Source organism: Muntiacus reevesi, chromosome 2 (genome assembly GCF_963930625.1).
Source record: "Muntiacus reevesi chromosome 2, mMunRee1.1, whole genome shotgun sequence".
Lineage (NCBI taxonomy): Eukaryota > Metazoa > Chordata > Mammalia > Artiodactyla > Cervidae > Muntiacus > Muntiacus reevesi.
The window spans coordinates 179,712,774-179,734,518 of NC_089250.1; the positions used below are offsets into that span (position 1 = coordinate 179,712,774).

General features: G+C 65.6%; 4 protein-coding genes across 10 annotated transcripts in view; 2 read left to right on the top strand and 2 right to left on the bottom strand.

Annotated features, from left to right (window-relative positions):
* Nucleotides 1–499: 499 nt before the first annotated feature.
* Nucleotides 500–8,147, bottom strand: RGS11 (regulator of G protein signaling 11). Its single transcript, XM_065920211.1, has 17 exons — nucleotides 8,064–8,147; nucleotides 7,585–7,681; nucleotides 7,461–7,511; nucleotides 7,245–7,351; nucleotides 6,608–6,659; nucleotides 6,435–6,493; nucleotides 6,199–6,275; nucleotides 5,997–6,078; nucleotides 4,886–4,954; nucleotides 4,061–4,090; nucleotides 3,925–3,986; nucleotides 3,705–3,818; nucleotides 3,474–3,589; nucleotides 3,284–3,371; nucleotides 3,067–3,205; nucleotides 1,286–1,368; nucleotides 500–1,213 (listed from the first exon to the last, which is right to left on the bottom strand). The coding sequence occupies exons 1-17, from the start codon at nucleotides 8,124–8,126 to the stop codon at nucleotides 1,105–1,107; spliced, it is 1,398 nt and encodes a 465-aa protein (XP_065776283.1). The 5' UTR covers nucleotides 8,127–8,147; the 3' UTR covers nucleotides 500–1,104.
* Nucleotides 8,148–10,496: 2,349 nt separating this feature from the next.
* ARHGDIG (Rho GDP dissociation inhibitor gamma) lies at nucleotides 10,497–12,830 on the top strand. Its single transcript, XM_065920213.1, has 6 exons — nucleotides 10,497–10,569; nucleotides 11,627–11,806; nucleotides 11,877–11,960; nucleotides 12,191–12,267; nucleotides 12,360–12,423; nucleotides 12,510–12,830. The coding sequence occupies exons 1-6, from the start codon at nucleotides 10,497–10,499 to the stop codon at nucleotides 12,707–12,709; spliced, it is 678 nt and encodes a 225-aa protein (XP_065776285.1). The 3' UTR covers nucleotides 12,710–12,830.
* A 210-nt stretch (nucleotides 12,831–13,040) lies between these two features.
* PDIA2 (protein disulfide isomerase family A member 2) lies at nucleotides 13,041–15,951 on the top strand. The gene is made up of 11 exons (XM_065919258.1): nucleotides 13,041–13,251; nucleotides 13,832–14,038; nucleotides 14,107–14,240; nucleotides 14,314–14,451; nucleotides 14,524–14,640; nucleotides 14,718–14,843; nucleotides 14,912–15,109; nucleotides 15,192–15,312; nucleotides 15,382–15,563; nucleotides 15,677–15,787; nucleotides 15,910–15,951. The coding sequence occupies exons 1-11, from the start codon at nucleotides 13,041–13,043 to the stop codon at nucleotides 15,949–15,951; spliced, it is 1,587 nt and encodes a 528-aa protein (XP_065775330.1).
* A 405-nt stretch (nucleotides 15,952–16,356) lies between these two features.
* Nucleotides 16,357–21,745, bottom strand: part of AXIN1 (axin 1) — a 38,802-nt gene continuing 33,413 nt past the window's right edge. For 5 of the 7 annotated variants that reach the window (XM_065923910.1, XM_065923908.1, XM_065923909.1 and 2 more), the window contains exons 8-11: nucleotides 20,667–20,912; nucleotides 19,214–19,321; nucleotides 17,590–17,757; nucleotides 16,357–17,085 (exon numbers count right to left, since the gene is read on the bottom strand). In XM_065923910.1, coding sequence (XP_065779982.1) covers nucleotides 16,959–17,085; nucleotides 17,590–17,757; nucleotides 19,214–19,321; nucleotides 20,667–20,912 — 649 coding nt within the window. In that variant the 3' untranslated portion in view covers nucleotides 16,357–16,958. The remainder of the gene's footprint in view (nucleotides 17,086–17,589; nucleotides 17,758–19,213; nucleotides 19,322–20,666; nucleotides 20,913–21,745) is intronic. The other 2 variants (XM_065923912.1, XM_065923911.1) reach the window with 1 other exon arrangement.

The following is a 21,745-nucleotide window of genomic DNA, read 5'->3' on the forward strand; positions in this document are numbered from 1 at the left end:
CAAAAGCCTCGGATGTGGCAACGAGGCTGGAGTTGAAGGGGTGCATGCCTTGTTCCTGTGAGAAGCCCAGAGCAGGGCCCACACCGCAGAGAGAGGAGCCTGCCCTGGGCAGTGAGCAGCCTGCAGGCCTCAGGACAGTGTGCTGGCGGCCAGGGGTCAGGGCCCAGAGACAGCCTCCCCCGTGCACCGGCCCTGTGAGTGAAGCTGTCGCGCCCGTGGCCACTGGGCTCCCGGGAGCTGTGGCCGGCCGGCACTGTGCTCCCCACAGGGGTGTCTTCAGACACAGCTGGCCCTGGAGACCTGGGCTCAACACCACCCGCCCCCCCAGAGAACTCGGGCATCCGTGTGCCAGAGCACACGGTTCTCGCCAGGTCTCCCTGCAGCCTGAGCTCTACCCAAGGCCTGTGGCCTCCGCATACGGGACGCTGAACCCACAGCCTCTGACATCCAAACCGCCCACTGCTCACTTCCTCCCTCACCAGCGCTCGCTGCCTCCACACCGCGTGCACAGGCACCACCACTGAGACCAGAGCAGCGCGGGCTCAGAGTGAGGGCCCGGAGGCCTTTATTTCTGTGCTGGAGGCGGGAGGGTGTAGGCCGCCCTGAGGGCGGTGGCACTGCCCCTCTAAGGAGCAGCTGGACCTTCACCCTGAGTCTGGGGGCCCGGGTGTCTTTCCCCAAAAGTTCTGCCACCCTGGCCGTGAACCAGGCCCGCTGTCAAAGGAGCAGCGAAGCTGGAGACGCTGGAGCCATCTCTGCAGGTGGGGGAGAAGCCGTGGAGGCAGGGAGGCCGCGGCCCAGCGGGAGGCCTGCAGACTGCCGCCCCCTGCTGGCGACCACCTGACTGCGCCCAGAGTCTCTGGCCGGGTGGGTGCCAGCACAGGACGCCGGGAGCTACCATCTCCTCTCAGCGCAGGGCACCCCTGCCCTGGGAATCAGCCCCTCCCCGCCCCAGGGAGGGTGTGACAAGGGAAGAGGACGCTGCTGCAAGGCCAGGCACTCAGGGCCCGCAGGGACGCCTGCGCGGCGGGTCTCAGCAGCTGCCAGGGCCCCAAGAGAGAGCAGCTGACAAGGGCCAGATGGTGCCCCCTCCCCCAGGGCCCCCTAGGTCTCCCCATCACCATCCCCACCCACGGGCTCCCCAGAGGCGGAGGCAGGAAGAAGAGCAGGGCTGGGGCTGGAGTGCCGGGGCTTCCGTGAGAACGGGAACACCCTGTGGGAGAGAAGGGGCCTGAGCGCTTGGCCGCTGGCCCCCGCCCGCCGCCCCAGGCACCACCTGGCTCACCGCCGCTTGGTCTCCAGGGGCACCACAGCCTCCGCCAGCAGGTTTCTGTACAAGTCTGACTTCAAGAAGCGAGGGTAGGAGTCCTGTGAGAGACAGCACCCCGCCCTGAGCCCTTCCTGCTCCTGCTCAGCCAGCACGGCCGGCTCGCCTGGGGCTGGGCCTCAGACAGGCCCCCCCCAGACCAGCTCAGACTCAGGAAGACCGGCCCCCATCGGGGCAGGAACCTCCAGCCACAGGGACCCGGTGTCCCTGGTTCTCTGGGACCTGCAGAGAGGGTGAGGGCGTGGGCCAGGATGACACAGGATTCAGCAAAAAGGGACAGGAACCTATGAACCCAGCTGCTTATGTTTCAAAAAGAAAAATAAATATGTATTTACATTGTTAACTTCAGGTGGCGGAACAGGGATATAAACAAGATTCAGTGGAAGGTACTTTGTAGGTTAGATTCTGAAGCAGTGTGCATGTTTCACGTGATTATAAAATAAATAAGTGATTTAAACAAACATTGAAAGTGAAGCAGGGACAGGTGAATCTGGGTGTCAAGTGGGCAACATCACCCTGACCACACATAAGCAAGCATCTGAGGAGCTACAGTCAAAGGACCAAGAAAAAAAAACAGTAAGCACTTTCAGTGACTTTGAATGGTAGTGCTATGATCCTCGGTTCAGCTACTGAGTGAATCTAGAGGAAAAGTTGAGTGATTATAACGGTACCACTGAGAACCTAGATTTTCAGAAGGGGAGTGAGGAGAAAGAGGTTAAGGGAATGCTATAATCATGATTCCAAATTAGAAGCTTCAGTACGAACTCCTGGTGTTTTACTTAAAACAAACCCTGATTCTATCCACCGGAAGGCCTGGTAACCATGACTACCCCTGATGCTACAGACCAGTCTGGTTTGCAGGTCAAGGGTTCAGAACGCCACTACAGGGGGAAGACTGAGGCCTCAGGGAACTGCTGGCTCTGGGGCAGGATGGCCCCGTAGAAAGGAAGGAAGCACCACAGGTTTCAGACACATCACAGGACTTGAGAGCAGCCAGCCGAGAGGGGGTTTCTGCACCACCTGTGAGATGAGGGGGCCAAAACCCATCCCATATGGTGAAAATGTGAATGGACAATGCCATTAAAAACATCCCGACACCATCAACTGCCCTCAGCAGATACCAGGGCTCCAACTGCCTATTCTGAAAAGTGGTAGAGGAGGAGCCAAGTCCATCTCTCCGTCCTGTCTCTCCTCTGCCATCGGCACCGCTGGGCCAGCAACGCAGAGAGAAGGCAGTGGTGTGTGAGGCTGTGTGAGGCTGTGTGAGGCCAGGGTGGGGCTGGCAAGGTGGGGCTTCTCCCCGAGAAGAGACGGCTGGCCCTGCACCCCTCCTGAGTGGAGAACACGCAGCCACCACCTGTGCAGCAGCAATAAAGACCCAGCACAGTGAAAAATAAAAATAAATTTCAGATCCCATGTGCCACAACTGGAGATCCTGCTTGCTGTAGCTAAGATCCGCTGCAGTCAAATAAATAAATAAAAATAAAAAATATTTTAAAAATACAAAAAAAGCAAATAAAGAATACCGTTGGTGTTTGAGGTGTGATGCTGGCCTCTGTGGCCACACTGAAAGAAAAGAGGTGGGCATGTCCTTGAAGGGAACATCCTGCAACACCTACAGACAGGGAGTCTGGAAATGGCTTTCAAGTCTAAGGGGGCAGTAGGCGGGAGGGGTGGTGAGTCTGAACTGGCCTGGGCTGCAGTCTGACCCCAACTCCCAAGGGGATGGGGACACCCACCTTCTTCATCAGCAGGTAGATGTGCCGCTGGGCGTCATCCAGCACGTGGCGGTGGGGCTGGCTCAGGCCCACCAGCGTCTGCTCCATCGTACGGCTGTCGATGTTGACCCAGCGGGCGGCGCCAGGGGCCAGGAACTGCCTGTGCGCGGGGCGGAGAGCCTGGCGGATCAGGCCCGCGGGGCTGCCCACAGCCACCACCCCAGCCCGCAGCACTCACTGGTACACTGCGTCCACCAGGGCGGGGACCCGGGCCTGGCCTCCATGGCGCAGCTCCTCACAGGCCTCCCAGAAGCTGAGGTTCTCGGCTGGGAGTCCAGGCACCAAGTTAGGCTCACCACAGGCTGCTGGGCACCTGGGGTCGGGGCAGGGCGGTGGGGTCGGGAGGCAGCAGGGTGGGGGCTTCTCACCACTGAACTCTTTCCCGAGAAAGTCCATGAAGTGGGCCCGTCCCACGGGGTCTTCCAGGAGCTCCCGGAAGCTGAAGGCCCACTGCTCCACGCGGAGCCTGGTGGGCATGGCCGCGCTGGTGGAGGGCAGATAGATCAATCTGGGAGGCCTGTGAGGAGCTGTGCCACAGAGGCCAGGCCCGGGTCCCCGCCCTGGGTGGGCACATCTGCACCCCTGGACCACCTGCTCACCTGGGTGCATTCATGGCCCAGTAGGCATCATCGTCTGTGACCCAGGGATTACTGGGCAGGCACCCCGACATGATGGGGTCGTGTGGCCCATGCTGGCTGCTAAACTTCAGGTACCTGGGGGTGGGGCGGTGCCAGGGCCGCTGCAGGGGGACTGTGGGGACCAGGGCGCAGGGGAAGGGTCTGGACTTGGGGTGCCAGCCGCCACCCCCATCCCACTCACGCCTCGAGGCAGGTGGAGGACTTCACGCGGGCTCGGCCCAGTGCCCTGCGCAAGCACTCGACCTAGGACAGGAGGCCTGTGAGGGGGGCCGGGCCTGGGAGCTACCAGCCCCCCGCCCTCTCCTCCCCCCACCTACCTCCCGCCTGTAGAAATCCACGGTCTTGGTCTGCAAGGGGCCGGTGGGCTGCAGTTAGAAGGCAGGCCCCTCTGGGGCCTGATGTCCCACCCCTTCCCTGCCCCTCAGAGCCCCTGCCTCTATTGCAGGGTCTGACTTTTCAGGAAGTTCCCTGGGGCCCCGAGTCTGGAGGTTCTGGGTGTTAACCAAGCCCTTGGATGCTCAGAGCTGCCTGAGGTACCTCAACCGTCACCACTTCCTACTTAAACATACCACGGGGAGGGGAGAGGCACAGCACCCCCAGGACACCTGTGATGCCGACCTTCCCTCTCAGCTGACTCTGATGGAAGTGATAAAACCGTGACCACAAAGTATGATTCTTAAGTCAGGAAGACCAGAAGAACCTCCCCTGTTGCCGGTGTCATTGGCTCTGACTGAGGACTCAACAGTGACCAAGTTCAGCCGTGTGTCCTGGTCTAGTCATGCTCTGGAGAGCGTGGTTCCTTCTGCCGGGTCCCTTGGGCCCCCAGCCCTGCCCACCCCCGCAAGGTCCTGCAGACCCTGATGCTGCCCTGGTTGGGGGAAGCCCCCCCACCATAAGGCCCGCTGTACTCACTTGCACCCAGGGCAGCAGGTGGGAGGCAAGAGAGAACGAGTTAGCAGGGGACTGGGGTAGGGGCAGTAAGGCAAGGAGCAGAGCAGAACAGCTGAAGTGATCAAGTGCCGGGGCCGTCTGACGGACAGGTGGGCAGGCAGTCCACAGCAGGCCCCTTCAGTGAGGGGGCGGTGGAGGTGGGGGCACATGGGGCGGGGTTGGGGGCGGGGGCATGCCCGCAGGGTTCTCACCTTCGGCACTCGCCCGGCCGTGCAGGGGCCCCGCCCTGGCCCCTGCTCCAGCACGCTGGGGGCCCCTGGCTGCAGAGACAAGAAGTAGTGGGGGGGGGCACAGCTCGGGTGGACTGCGGAGACCCTCCTGACCCCTGACACAGAAGCTCTGACATGTCCCCCCCACCGAGGAAACGTGCTCAGAGGAGCCTGGGCCCTGTCTCCCGTCTGCCCGCCCGCTCCCAGGGCACCCTGCCTGCCCAGCCCACCCTGTCTCCTCTCCAGCCCTCACCCAGCTCCTCCGGTGAAGCCCACGATCTGTCCCAGGCCCCTCGTCCTTCCCCGCCTGGGCCAAGCTCACCCCAGGCTCTGAGCTGCTCAGACCGGAACCCCGGGTGGCCCTGCTGAACATGTGGGGTCCTGCCACCCCGCCCCCATGGGCGCCCACCCCGTGGGACGAGGCGGCTGCCCTCCCCGCTTGCAGCCCAGGAGCCCTCGTGGCCCTCAGCTACGCCCGCGCCACTTCTGCGCCCTGAGCCCGGGACCCCCAAGTGGAGGGTTAGGGGCCATCTCCCTGGAGACAGCAGCCACACCTGACGGGTAATCACGCCCCCAGTGCGCACCTACTGTGGTCGGCTGGCACTGCCCGCACAGCTGATGGCCACCGGACTCTCCAGGGTGACCTCAACCCACCTTCTAGGCCCCAGGCCAGCACCTCGGGGGCCTCCGGCCTGCAACCTCAGCCCCTCATGCTGCAGCGAAGCCTGGCCCCCACCCGCCCCCCCCAGAGCCTTCAGGTGACCCCACCCCTACCCCCAAGGGCCTAAGGTGCGCCCATTCACCCCTCTCCCCAAGGGCCTCGGGTGCCCCCTCACCCCCCAGGGCCTTCAGTTGTCCTCAGTCAGATTCCTTAGACCCAGAGAGAAGCAGGTGGGCCCTGGTCTGTGGGCAGGGGCAGCTCAGGCCAGGCCTTGTGACCTCTGAGTTGTGATGAACCACAGAAAGAGAACTTCCTGTCACCTGACAGAACCCCTAAAAGCACGTCCTTCCCAGGGGTCAGAAAGGAGGTCCTGCCAGCGAGCACGTGAGGCAGGACCCCACGGCTGTGCAAGAACCTCCCCCAGGGGCTCACCGGGGGCCTGTTCACCAGCCAGTACGTCTGCTCCTGGCATGCGATCACCAACCGGTCCCCCTTCCTGCGCTGCTTAGCTGCCCTGGGGGGGGGGGGTGGGCAAAGTTGGAGGGACACTGTGTCCATGCCAGCAGCCCCACCCTCAGGCCAAGGCCTGGACAGTCCCGCGCGGGAGGGTGCGGGGCAAGCGGGCGGGCCTCACCGCAGCTGCTCCCGGGCCTGCATCATCACCAGGTCCCACGCGTGGTTGATCTTCCTGTGCAGCTGGTGGTAGTGCTCCTGGCCAGGGTCAAGGTCTCCAGTGGGACCCTCCCTCCTGCGCCCAGCTCTGGAGCGCAGACACCCACCTCCCCTTGAGTCACCTCGTGTGCTCCAGGGCCTCAAGCGGGGACTGGCATCCCCAGGCTGAGTTCAGCCTGTGAAGGGAAGGATGCCCACCTTCTCATGGTCCACCAGGGCGCCCTGCTTTCGGATGTTCTTCTTGGCCAGGTAGATGGCTGGAAGGGCAGGCACGGGCTGCAGAGAAGCGTCGGCTCCCCTCCCCTGCAGCCTCACACCCGAGGCCATCAGCCCGAGGCTTCACCCGGGCTGACCCACCCCTCCTCACTCACCATAGTCCAGCTCGGCGGCTGGCCACAGGGTGCTCGTCCAGAAATAGGGCGTCTGGCAAGGAGCAGGAACAAAGGTTTCTGGGACTTTCTGGGCCTTCCCCACCTGAGAGTTTGTCCCTACCCTCTCAGCTCCCTGGGGAACAGACTGGGCCGGCTGGGGTCATCTGCTGACCACCCCCATGCTCAGCTGACCACCTGCCATTCCCTGACTCCGGGCTTCCTGCCCAGGACCCTGATGCAGTTGCAGTGCTGGGGGCTGGGACTGAGCGCAAGCCCTGCCGGGGTCCCTGGTGTGGCCAGGAGGGGCGTCCCATCATGGCTGAGGACACACACTAAGATGCAGCACTGGATTCTTCAGGGCCCTGGCGGTGGTGGAGGCCTCAGGACCCGGGTAAGCTAGCTAGCGGGGTCCTCTGCAGGGACTACCCCTTAGGGGGCCCTACTAAAGGTTCCTCCCCTTGACCTGGCCTTTCTGTCACAGGGACACTTACAGTCCAGGCCTTTTGGAGAGTGGCCAGCGGATCACCAGGCAGGGGGTCCTGCTCCAGCCACAGCCCCACCCCTCCCTGGAGTCCCCGACTGGGGTGGGGGGGGTGCTGCCACCGCGGCACCCTACCTGTTCCCAGTCTAGGCTGACCTGGAATCTATAGGGCGTCTCATCCGGCCGGAGCTCGAGGCGGCGGGGGTCGCGCAGCGGGTAGAGGTAACCGTGCTGCACGAGGAGGCTGCCCAGGTGCAGGGCCTCTGGGAAGTCAGGCAGTGGTCTCAGGGTCGGGAGGAGCCAGCGGGCTTGGCCCCGCCCGACCCCAGGGCCTCGGGGGGGGGCGCAGGAAGAGCACCGGCGGCCCCTTACCGTCCTCCGCGATGGAGTACTTCTGGACCAGCCACTCCACGATGTCGCTGCCTGCGCGACAGAGGCCGGGGTGAGCCGAGGCCTCGGCGGCCCCTCCACCCGCCCCCGCCCGCAGCGGCCTCACCGTTCACCGCGTGCGGGATGACGGTGACGAGCAGGCGCTGGCTCCGCATCGTCACGCCCTGGTCGGGGTCCTGCATGGTCACGACCATCCTCTCCATCTGCTCGGAGGAGGTTGAGGGTCTACGGCGGCTGGCCTGCCCCACCCCCAGATCCCGATTAACCAGGAACCGGCCGGGACGCGCCGGATCAGTGTGCCTGGAGATTAACGCGCACTGATGGTGCGATTTCAGGCCGCGGCGGAGCGCGGAAGCGCGGGGACGTTGGGGGGCTGGGGGGCTGGGTGGCGGGCGAGGGGCGACCCCAGTCCCAGGGTCTCCGTCGCCCCACCCCGCTCGCACAGGGCCATCGCCCCTGACCCGCGGCCACACTCGCGCGCTCGCGTAGCGGCCACACTCGCGCGCACCCGCACTCACTGCTCTCCGGCCCCTCCCGGCCTCGCGTGCCGGGAAATCGGGGAGCGGGAGGGACCTCTGCACCCACCTTGCTCAGATACGGACTCTGCGCGGGGGGCTGCCCGCCGAGGGGAGCGGGGCCGGCGGCCATGGCAAAGGCAGGCCGGGCGCGGCGAGGGTGTCCGCGCGCCCCGCCCCGCTCCGACCGCCGCCCCGCCCCGCCCGCGTGTTCACCCGCAGCGGCCTCGAGGTCTGTGGCTGGGGGTCGCGCGGGCCTAAGAGCATCCGCCTCACGACAGGCTCCCCTCACGACACGAGAAACCGATGTCTGCGGGGACTTGCCTGGCGCTTCGAGGGGGGCTTGGCCCCACCCGGGCAACGTGGGGGATGAGAGAACCGGGCACAGCTGGGACGCGGGTGGGGGAGGTTCAGAGATGGGCGAGGACTCTGAGAAAGGCTGGGCCGCAGACACGGGAGAGGACTCTGGGAGAGGAGGGTCTCCGGAGAGGAGACGTGGGGGAAGGTGGCCTCGGTGGGGGACCCCTCCTCCATACCTGCTGGGTGCTGCAGTGGTCAGCCGTGGGGGGCTGTGGGGTCTGGGTGAGGGGTCAAACAGCCCGAGGCGAGTGTCCCTGCAGTTGTGATCCTGTGCCTGACCCCTGAGGTGCTCCTGGGTTGGCGGGACACTGCTGCGAAGGTGTGCAGGAGGGGGTCCTTGAGGCTTGGGGAAGACTGAAGGTAGTAGCATCCTTCCCCTCAACTGCACAGGGGCCTGAGGGGGCCTTTGGAGAGCAGAGACCCCACCCAGGTTACCCTGAGGCTGTGGGAGACTGTGGGAGGGGCCTTTACTGCAGAGGGATCTCAGCACCTGCTCCTGAGATTCGTGGGCATTCTCTGGGCTGAGGGCCCAGCCTGGCCATTTCTCTCCCTCCTCCAGCATCTTGGCTTCCCACACCCCTTTGCTGGGGCCTTTCTAAAGTGTGCAGACAGGTCTATTTCTGTTTTTTAGGTGCTGGGGGGTGGGGCAGGATGTTGGCATTGGCCTTTGGCCAGAAGCCTCAGTCATGGCGATCTGAATCTATTTCTACTGCTGGTGAAACCAGGTCCAGGATGAGCTGGGGAGGGGCCTGGAGGGGGCTCCTACCCCCCCAGGCATCACTCTCCCCTAGATCCTAGTGAAACCCACCCACCCAGCCCCACTCACACAGGTCAGATCAGGCTGACCACAGGTCTACCTAGCTGTCCTCTTCCAGAGAGGCTGAAAGCCACCAGAGGCCAGAGCTGTCCCCGGTCTGGGGACGAGTGGCCTCCTGGGGAGGTGGGTGGGATGTGACCCTGGAGGGGCTGGGGAGATCCTGCCTCAGAGAGATTGTGGGCAGGTGGGCTCCAGGGGGTATGGTCCCCGGCCAGCCCGCGTGCCCCCAGCACCACGGCCTGCTGGCCTCCTCCGAAGATAGAGGCTCCTTTGGGCAAGGGCAGATCTGAGCCTTGGGTGTCCTCAGAAATGGGGCGGGGGGATTCAGGGGTGTAAGGAAGCAGGGGGACTCCAGCTGGTGTTCTGTCCCCCCCCCCCCCACGCTGAGGTACAGCCCCAGCATGTGGTCCAGCTCACCCCGCCCCCACCCTGCTGACCCCCCCCATCTGCCTGCTGCAAACTCTGTTTAGGCATCGAGACCAGAGACCCGTTCTGTGTCTCCTCTCAGCTCTCCACCTCCCCATCCTGTTTTGAATCAGTCCCTTTTCTTCCCCCACCAAGGACAGGGGCTTCCGGAGCACAAAGGCCCCTCCACCCAAGCCGCCCTCGCATAGCCAGCTCAGTAAACACTGAGCATCGCGGCTGGGTGCCTCACTGTGTGGGGGACCCCGACCCTGTGTCTGGACGCTGGCCCGTCTGCGCTGACGCCGGTGAACCTCTAGGGTGCACAGCACCCCCCACCCCCTGAGGCTGGGCACACTCCAGGGGTCCCCTCTGCCCAGAAGGAAGCTCCAGAGGGTGTGTGTGTGTGGGGGGGGGGTGCCCAGGTGCGGCCTGCGCTGCCGGCAGGTAACAAGAGCCTGGGGACTTGTGGGGGGGACGCACCTGCTCCCCTCGGCGCCCTGGGCTCCACCCGCCCCGCCCAGAGGGCTTCCCCAGAGACTCCCCAGACTCCCGGCGGCACCGCGGGGGTGGGGCCGCCCTGATGGCCAGAGCGGGGTGCAGGCGGGGCGGAAGGCTGGGACCGTGACCACGGCCGTGTACGTCTGTGTCCGCGGCGGCCGTGCGGGGTCCGGGTGCGCCCGCGGCGGGGACGACCGGGTGCCGGCGCCGAGCGGGCGACAAGCGCGTCTCTGCGGGGCTGCGCGGGGTCCGCGGAGCGGCTGGGGGCGCGCGGCGCGGGCGCGGCGCTGGGCGCGGGGGGCGCTCCCGGCCGGGATGAGCTCACCGCAGTCGCGCCGGGGCTGAGCGCCGAGCCGGGCGGCGGCGGCGGGGCGGGCGGCGGCTCCTCGGCGGCTCGGCGGCGGGGCCGGGCCGCGGGCCACCATGCTGGGCCTGGACGCGTGCGAGCTGGGGGCGCAGCTGCTGGAACTGCTCCGGCTGGCGCTGTGCGCCCGAGGTGAGCGGCCCGGCTGGGGCCAGGGCGGCCACGTGGGCGGGGGGCTCTGGGCGGGGGCGCTCAGTCCCGGGCAAACCGGCTTCTCCCCCTCGGAAACTTTGGGGGCGCTCGTGGGGACCTTGCGGCACGGTCCCCCCGCCGCGCTCTGGAGAGGGTGGGGGGCTTCTCCCAGGCTAGACAGTCATGGGGCAAGGGGCCAAGAGGGGGCGGGTCTGCTTGTGAAGCCAGGACCGCAGGGGGTCCCTCTCCCCGCGGGAACCTGCCCCTGAGGTCCGCTCTTCCTTGGGTGGGGCTCGTGCCCCTTGGGGAGGTTGAGGAGCCCACAAGGACCGGGGCGCAGTGGGCAGGGACTCAGAGACCCGGCCCCAGGGCACCATGGGAGCTGGCTCCTGGGACTGTGCGAAGGGCTGGGAGTGACCCCCGTTAAGGCCCAGGGACGGGGCTCAGCTGAAGAGGTCTGGAGGCACCTGGGGCGGTGGCCTCAGAACATAAGCAGAGTCGTTTGGAGAGACACCCCTACTCTTCAGGAGCATCGTGTGGGGGAACCCCTGCGCCATGGGGAGGCATTCAGGGAAGCCAGCTCCCGGCAGTGTGGCAGGGACCCAGAGCTGTCCCAGAGCATTGTGGGAATGGGGCCCGGGGGCCCTGCAGGGTGTCGGGGTGCAGCCTCTGCTCCAGAGATCTCAGTGGTCACTCTGAGTGTGGACCCCAGCCCCAGGGTTGCTCCCCATCTGGGCCCTTCCCTCTCCTCACCTTTGCTTCAGAGTCAGGGAGGGGCTCTGCACGAAGGGTCGGGCCAGGGGAAGGCAGCTGGTGCCTCCAGGGGTCCCTTGCCTCATCTCTGGGAGCCTCCTGCACTAGCCAGGCCCCTCCTGAAGAGGCTGGGTGTGGGTGCTGGCCTGCGTCTTCCTGCCCACCCCGCTCCCAGAGCCCTCACAGGCTGCCTCTTCAGTTCCCTCCTTTGGGCGGTGGGAGGTCCAGCTGGCCATATGGCAGACTCCAGCAAAGGCCAGGGTCAGCTGGCAGCAGCTGCTCACACGGCCTCCCCAAACCCCAGTCCTCCTGACCGACAAAGAGGGGGGCCAGCTGCCACCGGAAGAGGCGCTGGACGAGGCCGTGCCCGAGTACCGGGCCCCGGGGAAGAAGAGCCTCCTGGAGATCCAGCAGCTGGACCCAGACGACGAGAGCCTGGTCAAGTACAAGCGGGCCCTGCTGGGGCCTGTGCCGCCCGCCGTGGGTACGCCCGCGTCCTGGGCCTGGGGGGAGGGCGGGGCAGGGGCACCTGTACACTCCCGGTTTCTCTTCAGATCCAAGCCTGCCCAACGTTCAGGTGACCAGGCTGACACTGATATCTGAACAGGCCCCGGGGCCCATCATCATGGACCTCACAGGTAACTCCCAGATGAGGGGCGCGACTCCAAGCCCCAGGCAGGGACCTCACTGGTAACTTCTGCAAAATATGAACTGATCTTTGGGGTAGAGACCTGGCCGTGGACCTCTTAGGACCCAATTCCAAGTCCTCAGACTGCAGAGCCCACAGATAACAGGCCCCCCATGGGGGCTCCAGGCTCAGGGTTTCATCCTCACAGGAGTTTACGCTTAGCTGCACTTTCCCTAACAGGGGAGTTGGCTGCGCTGAAAAACCAGGTGTTTGTCCTGAAGGAGGGTGTTGATTACAAAGTGAAGATTACCTTCAAGGTGAGGGAGCTGTCATGGGGGACACCAGCCAGCCTCAGGCCCAGCCCCAGGCCCAGCCCCAGAAGTTCCCGTTAACACTGTCTGTCCCTCAGGTCAACAAGGAGATCGTCAGTGGGCTGAAGTGTCTGCATCACACCTACCGCCACGGCCTGCGAGGTGAGGGTGGGGTGCTGGGGGCACGGGGTGGGAGGGACTCGGGGGGAGGGCAGAGGGCAGTCCCCAGTGCGCTCGTTCCCCCACAGTGGACAAAACCGTCTACATGGTGGGCAGTTACGGCCCGAGCGCCCAGGAGTACGAGTTCGTGACTCCGGTGGAGGAGGCGCCCCGAGGCGCGCTGGTGCGGGGCGCCTACGTGGTCACGTCCTTCTTCACCGATGATGACAGGACCGCCCACCTGTCCTGGGAGTGGGGCCTCCACGTCTGCCAGGACTGGGAGCGCTGAGCGCCCCGCCCCAGGGCCTCTTCCCACTGGCCTCCCCGCCTCTGTCAGCTGCTGCAAGGGAGCCCTGAGCGTTCCCCGGCCCCTCGGTGACCAGACCCCCACCCTCCGTCCTGTCCCGGGATGCCCCCCCAGGCCTGGCACTGTGCCCTGAACGGTCCTATTAAATGTCGCTCTGTGTCGGTGCCCGTGGTGTCGCCTGTCTGCCTCCCTCCCCGGGCGGGGGGGCTCCCGGCCTTATCTCTCCCGCGACCAGGCCTGGGTGCCACGTGGCGGCCGCTGCTTGGCCCCCTGCCCCCTTATCTGCCCCCGCCCCAGGGGCCCCCGCACCGCCATGGATGGCCAGCTGCTGCCGGTGCTGCTGCTGCTTCTCGGGGCCTCTGGCCTGTGGGGACAGGGGCCAGGGCCTGGGGGTCCCTTGGAGGAGGCCCCCGAGGAGCAGCCCCCCGAGGAGGATCCCCTGGAGGAGGATGGGGTCTTGGTGCTGAGCCGGCAGACCCTGGGCCAGGCCTTGCGGGAGCACCCAGCCCTGCTGGTGGAATTCTGTGAGTGCCAGGCTAGCGTGGCTGGGGACCCGCAGGGGCCGCCCGGGTGCTCTGCTCTGCCTTCACTGTGCTCCCGGAGCTCTGTCAGAGCCTGGGGCAGAGCTGGGCCTGGGGTCCAGCCTCACGGTGGGGAGGCACAGGTGCAGGGGAGAACCAGTCAGTGTCCCCCAGGCTCTTCTGTGAAGGGCTAGCCAGCACTCAGACTTACACATCCATCTGGGGTTGTACAGCCAATTTACAGGTGGGAGCCACTCCCAGCCTGCAGGCCTCCACAGGCAGATGGCGGGAGCTGGCCTCAGGGGGTGGCCACAGACGATCTGTCCTAAGCCCACTCTCGGGACAGTGCTGGCTACTGCAGTCCCGCGCGGGAGCCCTCAAGGAGTCTGGCCTCTGGTTTGCGGGCTCCGTGTGGCCGAGGCTCAGGTGGGCCCCTGACGAGGTGGGTGTGGACTGGATGTGTTGCTCCCTGCTGGATCTCAAGCGTGGAGCTGGCCCCAGGGTTGGCCGGCTCTGGCCGGGCCGGAGCAGGGGCTGCAGCAGGGTGGTGGCGGCCTGGGGCGCTCATGGGTCTGTCCTCCAGATGCCCCGTGGTGTGGGCACTGCAGAGCCCTGGCCCCTGAGTACAGCAAGGCGGCTGCCCTGCTGGCTGCAGAGTCAGCCAGAGCCAGGCTGGCCAAGGTGGATGGGCCCGCGGAGCCAGAGCTGGCCGAGGAGTTTGCGGTGACAGAATACCCCACGCTCAAGTTCTTCCGAGACGGGAACCGCACACACCCGGAGGAGTACACTGGTGCGGGGGCAGGCGAGGGGGCGGGCGGGCGGCAGACACTGAGCCTTGGCTGAGGGGAGTCTCCGCAGGCCCCCGGGAGGCCGAGGGCATTGCCGAGTGGCTGCGGCGGCGGGTGGGGCCCAGCGCCAGGCGGCTGGAGCACGAGGAGGACGCCCACGCACTCATGGACACCCGGGACGTGGTGGTCGTCGGCTTCTTCCAGGTGCGCTGGGGGCCGGGGCCGGGCCTGGGAGCAGGGGGTGGGCCCGGCGGCCTCACAGACCCGGGCCCCTCAGGACCTGCAGGACAGGGACGTGGCTACCTTCCTGGGCCTGGCCCAGGACGCCCTGGACATGACCTTTGGCCTCACCAACCGGCCGCAGCTCTTTCAGAAGTTCGGCCTCACCAAGGACACGGTGGTCCTTTTTAAGAAGGTGGGTCAGGCGGGCTCAGGGAGGGGCCGGGGCGGGGGTGCCGGCTCCCCTGACCCGCCCGGCGTCGTCCAGTTTGACGAAGGGCGGGCGGACTTCCCGGTGGACAAGGAGCTGGGCCTGGACCAGGGGGACCTGTCACGCTTTCTGCTCACGCACAGCATGCACCTGGTCACAGAGTACAACAGTGAGGTGAGCGGGCTGCCAGGCGGGTGCGGGTGGTGGGCAGTGGTCGTGGGGGCCTCTACGAGCTCCACCTGCCCCTGCAGACATCCTCTAAGATCTTTGCGGCCAGGATCCTTAACCACCTGCTGCTGTTCATCAACCAGACGCTGGACGCCCACCGGGAGCTGCTGGCAGGCTTCCGGGAGGCGGCTCCCCCCTTCCGGGGGCAGGTACTGGCTGGGCCTAGGGGCAGGGGTGGCGGGGCTGTGGGGAGCCCACTCGAACTTCCTGCCGGCAGGTGCTGTTCGTGGTGGTGGACGTGAATGCCAACAACGACCATGTGCTCCAGTACTTCGGCCTCGAGGCCCGGGAGGCCCCCACCCTGCGCTTCATCAACATCGAGACCACCAAGAAGTACGCGCCAGAGCCCGGGGCGCTGGTCACCACTGCCGCCGTCACAGACTTCTGCCGCATGGTCCTGGGTGGAGGGGTCAAGGTCAGTGGCGGGCTGCCCATGGGGTGGGAGCAGCAGCTACTGGGAGAGACCGCCGGTGAAACCCCTGGCCCTGTTCCCTTAGCCCTATCGCTTGAGCCAGGAGGTCCCCCCAGACTGGGACCAACGGCCAGTCAAGACCCTCGTGGGCAAGAATTTCGAGCAGGTGGCTTTTGATGAGACTAAGAACGTGTTTATCAAGTTCTGTGAGTGTGGCTGTGGCGGGTGGTGGGCGGCAGGGGCCCTGCTGGCTGTGCTGACGTGTCCTGTCCTAGACGCCCCGTGGTGCACCCACTGCAAGGAGATGGCCCCAGCCTGGGAGGAGCTGGCCGAGAAGTACAGGGACCACGAGGACATCGTCATCGCCGAGCTGGACGCCACAGCCAATGAGCTGGAGGCCTTCCCTGTGCACGGCTTCCCCACCCTCAAGTACTTCCCAGCAGGGCCCGGGCGGAAGGTGTGGCCTGGGCTCGGTTTGCATGCTTCTGCCCTCGGCTGGAGGTGGGCCTGGCCTCGGAGGGTCAGCCTTGGGTCCAGGAGGCGGGGTCCCCAGATCACATCCCTCCTCAGGTGATTGACTACAAAGGCGCCAGGGACCTGGAGACCTTCTCCAAGTTTCTGGACAGTGGGGGCGAGCTGCCCACAGAGGAGCCTGCGGAGGTGTCCGGAGCCACCTTCCCTGTGGGTGTCTGTCCCCAGGCGCCAGGCCTCGGGCCAGTCCTCTGGAGGGTGGCTGTGGGCGGGCATGGGCGGGGCTGGGTTGAGGGTGTGGCATCCAGCTGGGTCTCTGTGACGCCTTCCAGGAGAAGCCAGGAAACGCCACGGAGCCCAGGGACGAGCTGTAGCTGCCCGCCGTCAGCACCCACCCAGGAGCTTGTCTGGAGCCGTGAGAGCAGTTGTGTGAATAAAAAGCTCCGGTCTTGGACTGTGTGTGGTTCCTGAGAAGGGCAGCCCTGGTCTTGGTTGGGGCCGGATTTCAGCCCCCGGGGTCTCTACATCCTGGGTGGGGCCCAGCCCTCCTGATGGGCACCTGGGTCCAGCCTGGGTTTGCAGCCCCACCAGGGCAGGAAGGAGGACCACAGCACTGCTGCTGTGTTGGCCCTGCCCTCTTCCCCAAGGTGCCAGCGTGGCTCCGTGTCCCCCACCCCGTGCCCCACGAGGCTGGGCCCGACCTCGAATGGTGCTTGTGAGGCAGGGCATGCATGCCGGGCACCCGGCAGCCACGTTGGACAATGCAGTCCACAGCCAGAGAAGGTTCAAAAATGGTTTTATTTTATTATTATCCAAGTACCTTTGAAAAGATAATTGTACAAGTCAGCGCATGAAAAACGGGCTCAGGACAGCCCCCCCCCCCCCCGCTGGTGCGGGCCTGAGAAATGTACATATTTACAGGGGCCCTGGGGAGGGCGGCCCGGGACCCGTTGAGCCGGCTCAGGCCTTGGTGCTCGGCGCCGGGTCCACACAGTGGCAGGCCAGAGACAAGCTGGTTGAAGGCACTCGGTGACACAGACAATGGACAGAGGCCCCGGAGCCCCCTGCACCCTGGCTCTGGGGTGGCCCCGGCCAGGGCGGGCCACAGGAGGCACGCGCCGGGGGCGTCCGCTTAGCAGCACGGGGTCGCTGGGCAGGGTCTCCAGGTGGCCCCATGGCGGGCTCCCCGCGGGTGCGGGCTCGCGCACCCCTGGGAGGAGGGGCCCCAGCAAACTCCTGCCCTCCTGGACACAGACGGACTGGGTGGGTTGCTTGGACAAGGGCACCACCCTGCCAGCAGCTGCACCCACTGCACTTGCGAGAGCGGGCAGCCCGGTGAGGGCCCTCGTGGCGCTCGGGGGTGCAGCGGCCAGGCTGCCAGTCAGTCCACCTTCTCCACCTTGCCAATGATCTTCTCCTCAAAGACGGGCAGCACAGCTGTGTCCTCACGCACTTCCTCGAACACCACGCCGCACTCGAACTCGTCGCTCACTTTCTTGAAGTAGAACCTGTGGTCGGAGGAGGCACTGAGGGTGGCGGGGCTGGGTGGCCGCCCCCCAGCACTGCCTGCAGGCCCGCGAGCTGGCCCTGGTGCCTGAGCGCCGGCGCTGGACACCACATGCGGGTCCCTGCCCCGGCCTCTGCAGGGAGGGATGGGTGGGCTCAGGGTCTCCGTTCCCTCCACGGGGTACTGCATGCACTCGGCCCTGCAGCCCAGGCCCCTCCGTGGGCAGGCCCCAGACCAGACCCCAACGGCCCCAGTGTGTTCTGCAGTGCTCCGAGGGGCCTCCAGGGTGGACCTGCAGTGGGGCCCTGGCTTCCACGGTCCCATAAAAAACACCTGGTCAGGAAGTCAAGACAAGGCTGGCTCGGGCCACACCAGCATGGGTGCCCGGGAGGACCTGCGGCCCTGCGCCGAGGCCACACACGCCAGCCCAGGGCCAGGCAGATGGGGGCGGGACTCAGTGGGAGGGGCGCACATAGCTCTGTGCTGCGAATCCCCAGCCTCTCACCTGTAGTTGCCCTTCTTGGTCAGCAGCTCCTTGAACTGGCCCAGGGTGACTGCGCGGCCCCGCACCAGGGTCCGGTAGGGGATGGGCTCTCCGCAGAAGTAGTAGGCCACGACAATGTTGTCGCACGGCTGGGCACTCCCACCGCCCGTCTTCCTCTGCGATTTCGTCCTGGGGGCCGAGAAGCACTGTGACCGCTGGGCCTGGGGCCCTACCAGGCGCCCCAGGAGATGACGGGGCAGGGCCTGCAGGGTGGGCTGCACCACGCTCAGAAACGGTGAGTCCACAGGTCCCACTGCCCACCCCGCCCCAGCCACGCCCACCCCTGGGGGCTCGCCCTGCACTCCTCCACGCTCTGCCAGCCTGGACCGTGATGCAGACACAGCCAGCTAGCTGTCCACCGCCGCCGCCACCAACTTTGAGGCCCTGGTCTCACTGTGGCCTGGCCGGCCTAGGGGGCGTACCAACCACCCAGACCACGTGAAACGGGCGAGCAGGCTTCTCAGGAGGACCCCATGGTGGGCGCTTCTGCCGAGCCGCTCGAGACAGCCAGCCTCTGGCTCTGCGATAGCAGACTGGGTGACTCGACCCATGTCCCAGTGAAGCCCCCACCTTCAGAAATACCCCAAGGCCAGGGACTGGACAGCAGAGTCACTGGGACCGGAAATGGACCCGCCTCACAGCAGAGGGCTGCTCACAAGACCAGAGGCAGCAGCTGGCCCCTCCTCCAGAGATGACCGAGGCCTGCAGTGCCTCCTGCATGGGCAGCGAGGGGCCTCCTCGCGATGGGTGGCGCCTGTGCCGTCCCAAGTCCCATCCAGTGACTGCCCCAGGCTGCCCAGTGGGCCCAGGCATGGCCCTTGGCCCTGGCCAGAGGGCGGCCAGTGTTGTGTCAGGAAGGCCCTGAGGTCACAGCAGGCTTTCTTCTCCCCGGGGATCCCCCCATTGGTGCTCCTGGGGCACAGACCAGGCGGTCACCTCAGCTGAGCGACCATCCCCACCTTGAGCCAGGCTCCTGACGACTGATTCCTTTCCTTCGGTCCTGTGACCTCAGGCCTGGCCCACCCCAGGAGCCACCTGGGGTCCCCAGTGGGTCCATTCTCTACACAAGAGCACCCCTCACAAAAAGGAGCAAGGAGGAGGACCCTCAGAGCAGGGTCCTCAGCCACGCACGACGAAGGACCGGGGGGTCGGCCGGGAAGGGGTCAGTGGGCGCCCCTCTCTGCTCGGGGACAGGGTGGCCTGCGCTGTCCACACACGGCCCTCAGGCCCTGGACACCCAGCCCGGCCCACGTGCATGGGCGTGGACCACACGCTCCCACACTGCACGTAAGAACAGAGCCAGCTCACTGTGCACACGGCGCCCGGGGCCTGTGCTTTGGTCAGCAGCGCCCCAGGGAGTCAGGGCCGCAGCCCCGAGCCCGTCACACCAGGGGGTCACTGCAGCGAGGGCTGAGGCCTCGTGAGGGACACGCAGACCCTTCTCAGGCCCGCCGCTCGCTGTCCCCACGTGGACGGCCAGGGCTCCTCTCACAGACACACGAGCAGCCCCAGCTCTTCAGGCGTAGCGCCCGAGCTCACGTCGCGGGCCGGCCGGCACTGGGAGGACCCAGGGGGGCGCACGTACTCTGTCTCGGAGAGCTCCAGGTCGGACACCGCCGGCACGGCGCTCAGCACGGGCGTGCACGCTGGCCTGACGCAGCAGCGCCCCCGCTGGATGACCTCCTGCACATACCTAGGGAACAACGCGCAGTGAGCCGCCGCCCGGGCCGGGCCTCCAGCAGCGCTCAGCTCAGCCACGCTCTGCAGCAAAAGGAGGCGCCCGCTGCATGGGCCGGCAGGATGGCAGACCTTCATGGTTGTGGAGCTGGAGGTCAGGGCTCCGTCAGGGCAGGCAGGACACCGGCGCTTCCACCCACCAGGTCTTCACCAAGCAGACCTTGGGCTCCTGAAACCTGCGGGCGCCTGCCACTCCATGCACTCAGAGAAGCCTTCGCCTCCGGAGGGGAGCAGCCCCGACCTGGAACCTGCAGCTCAGTCACTGCCAGCTGAAGGGGGCTCACCGTCCACCACTCCCATCCCAGGGCCGTCCACCTCGGTGTGACGCTTCACGGCCCTGATGTGACTTCTATTTTGACCGCCCTGGGTGGAGTCACCCCAAGAGGGCCCAGCGGACCTCTGCTCTGGGGTCTTTCCTGTCTGCAAAAGGCGCACATGTCCTGGACCGACCAGTGTGGAACGCCCGAGCCGCCCCCGTGGCTCAGCTGTGTCACAGCCAGATAGAACCCGCCACCGGGCAGGGCTTGTGGGTGCTGGTGCGAAGAGCAGACCAAGCACACAAGACCACAAACAGGGAGCCCTGCAGGGGCAGGCGTGGCAGGATGGGCCGGCTCGCCCCGCGCCCTCCCCGGCAGCCCTGCTGCCGCCCTCCACCCTCCAGCTCACAGGCCGGCCCAACGGGCCTCGGGCACCGCCCGCTCCCCAGCCCACATGGACCAGCAAGACCTCAGTGTGCGACAGTCGCCGTAAACGGGGTCACCTTCAGTGACCAGGGGCACACGCAGGGCCTCCCGTGGTGCGGCGGGCTGGGGCGGGTCTGCACCCGGGCGCTGGCTTCCCCAGAGCAGCACAGACCCTGCAGTGAGGGCCGGCCCCAGGAGCCCCGCTGACTGAAGATTGGACGCGGGGACCAGTGACACCCGGGACGGGGCCGCCATCTGCTGACCATACTCCCATCTCCAGGCCCTCAGAGCCTGGACCACCCTGAAGTCCCAAGCGACTGGCACACCTGAGAAAGTGACCGCAAAGGCCCCACTGCGAGGGTCCAGCGTGGAGGGGTGACCTGCCCCACGAAGGGCCACCCTGGCCCTGACAGCCACGCAGGGCGCCGTGAGGAGGGAGGGCCATGGGGCTGGGCTCTCAACACTGAGAGAGAGACACCAGGGCTCCCCCGCGTGCTGGGAACAATCAGGCCCCTTCACGGACACAGTGGGCCTCAGCTGGCACCCCGAGCACAGCCGCAGGCCAGCCAAGGCGCAGAAGGGCTCCCGCCCCAGACGGACGCTGTGAGGACCACGCACCTCTGCTTCGAGGGCGCCTTGCTGGCCCTCTTCTCCTCCTCCTCCAAGCGCCGGCGTGCCTCCTCCAGCTGCGTCAAGGGGTTGGGAGCGGGGTTGGGTGGCATCGTGGGGTCTTGAATGAAGAGATGCGAAGGCTGTACCGAGCTCCGGAGCTGGGCACTGACCCAGGGGTGCACGGCCCCAGGGCGCTCAATGGACAGGGGCCTGGAGCTCTCATGAGCCTGCTGCTTCTTAGCCCCAGACGACCTTCAGGGGCAACAGAAGCAGGTGAGCTGTGCCCAGGCCCTGTATACCCCCCACTCCCAACACATGGCCTCTCTGGAGACCTGCTCAGCACCGTGCTCATCGCTTTCTGAAATATAAATCATACCCAAGTGGGCATTTTCTTAATGTTTCCCCACAAAGACTTCTTTTACATAAAAGTTTTTTGTTTTTGAAAAGTATTTTGATATTAGAGTAAGTGTTCTTGGGACTTCCCTGGAGGTCAGATGGCTGAGACTGCCAGCCCGCAATGCAGGGGGTCTGGGTCTGATCCCTAGTCAGAGAACTTGCTCTCACATGCCCCAACCAAGACCCAGGGCAGCCAAACAAACAAAAGCTTAACCTTTACCACTGCTTTAAAAATATAAAGATAAATAAGTGCTCTTTGTGAAAAACTTGAAATGCTCAGGAAATTCTACGAAAAAAATGAGTATGATTTAGCAATAGCCACTCAGTACATTCAGTGTATTTCCTGCCCCACTAAAGACACCTGACACGGCTGGCTTAACTCTCATCACGTGCTTCCTCCTAACTTTCCTCCACGTGACGCCATGTTCCCTGCCATCAGTCACCGAGAACCTTCTACATCTGTGTGACCTGCTGTCACTCAATACTGCCTCTCTCAGCTGGACTGGAGGCCTCAGAAGGGGGGGCGTGTCCCCAAGAACAAAATGAGGGGACCCCAGGAAGGGCGCCCTGGGGGAGAGGGCTGACTCAGTGCCTGTGTGATGTGACCTGCCCCACGGGGAGCTGGAGTCCTCCTAGAAGGACCCACAAGGCCCCCGACTCCTCACTCCCTGCCCTCCTCCCCCTCCCTG

What these genes read in the sequence shown, in the direction of transcription:
- RGS11 (XM_065920211.1), bottom strand. Translation starts at nt 8,126, where the DNA reads ATGGCCGCCGGCCCCGCTCCCCTCGGCGGGCAGCCCCCCGCGCAGAGT. An exon ending in CATCCCGCACGCGGTGAACG is followed by an intron (nt 7,512 to 7,584) that starts GTGAGGCCGCTG and finishes TCTGTCGCGCAG; the next exon opens with GCAGCGACATCGTGGAGTGG. An exon ending in TGGATTTCTACAGGCGGGAG is followed by an intron (nt 3,987 to 4,060) that starts GTAGGTGGGGGG and finishes CTCCTGTCCTAG; the next exon opens with GTCGAGTGCTTGCGCAGGGC.
- ARHGDIG (XM_065920213.1), top strand. Translation starts at nt 10,497, where the DNA reads ATGCTGGGCCTGGACGCGTGCGAGCTGGGGGCGCAGCTGCTGGAACTG. An exon ending in GCCTGTGCCGCCCGCCGTGG is followed by an intron (nt 11,807 to 11,876) that starts GTACGCCCGCGT and finishes GTTTCTCTTCAG; the next exon opens with ATCCAAGCCTGCCCAACGTT. An exon ending in CTACCGCCACGGCCTGCGAG is followed by an intron (nt 12,424 to 12,509) that starts GTGAGGGTGGGG and finishes GTTCCCCCACAG; the next exon opens with TGGACAAAACCGTCTACATG.
- PDIA2 (XM_065919258.1), top strand. Translation starts at nt 13,041, where the DNA reads ATGGATGGCCAGCTGCTGCCGGTGCTGCTGCTGCTTCTCGGGGCCTCT. An exon ending in TCCTGGGTGGAGGGGTCAAG is followed by an intron (nt 15,110 to 15,191) that starts GTCAGTGGCGGG and finishes CTGTTCCCTTAG; the next exon opens with CCCTATCGCTTGAGCCAGGA. An exon ending in CAGCAGGGCCCGGGCGGAAG is followed by an intron (nt 15,564 to 15,676) that starts GTGTGGCCTGGG and finishes ATCCCTCCTCAG; the next exon opens with GTGATTGACTACAAAGGCGC.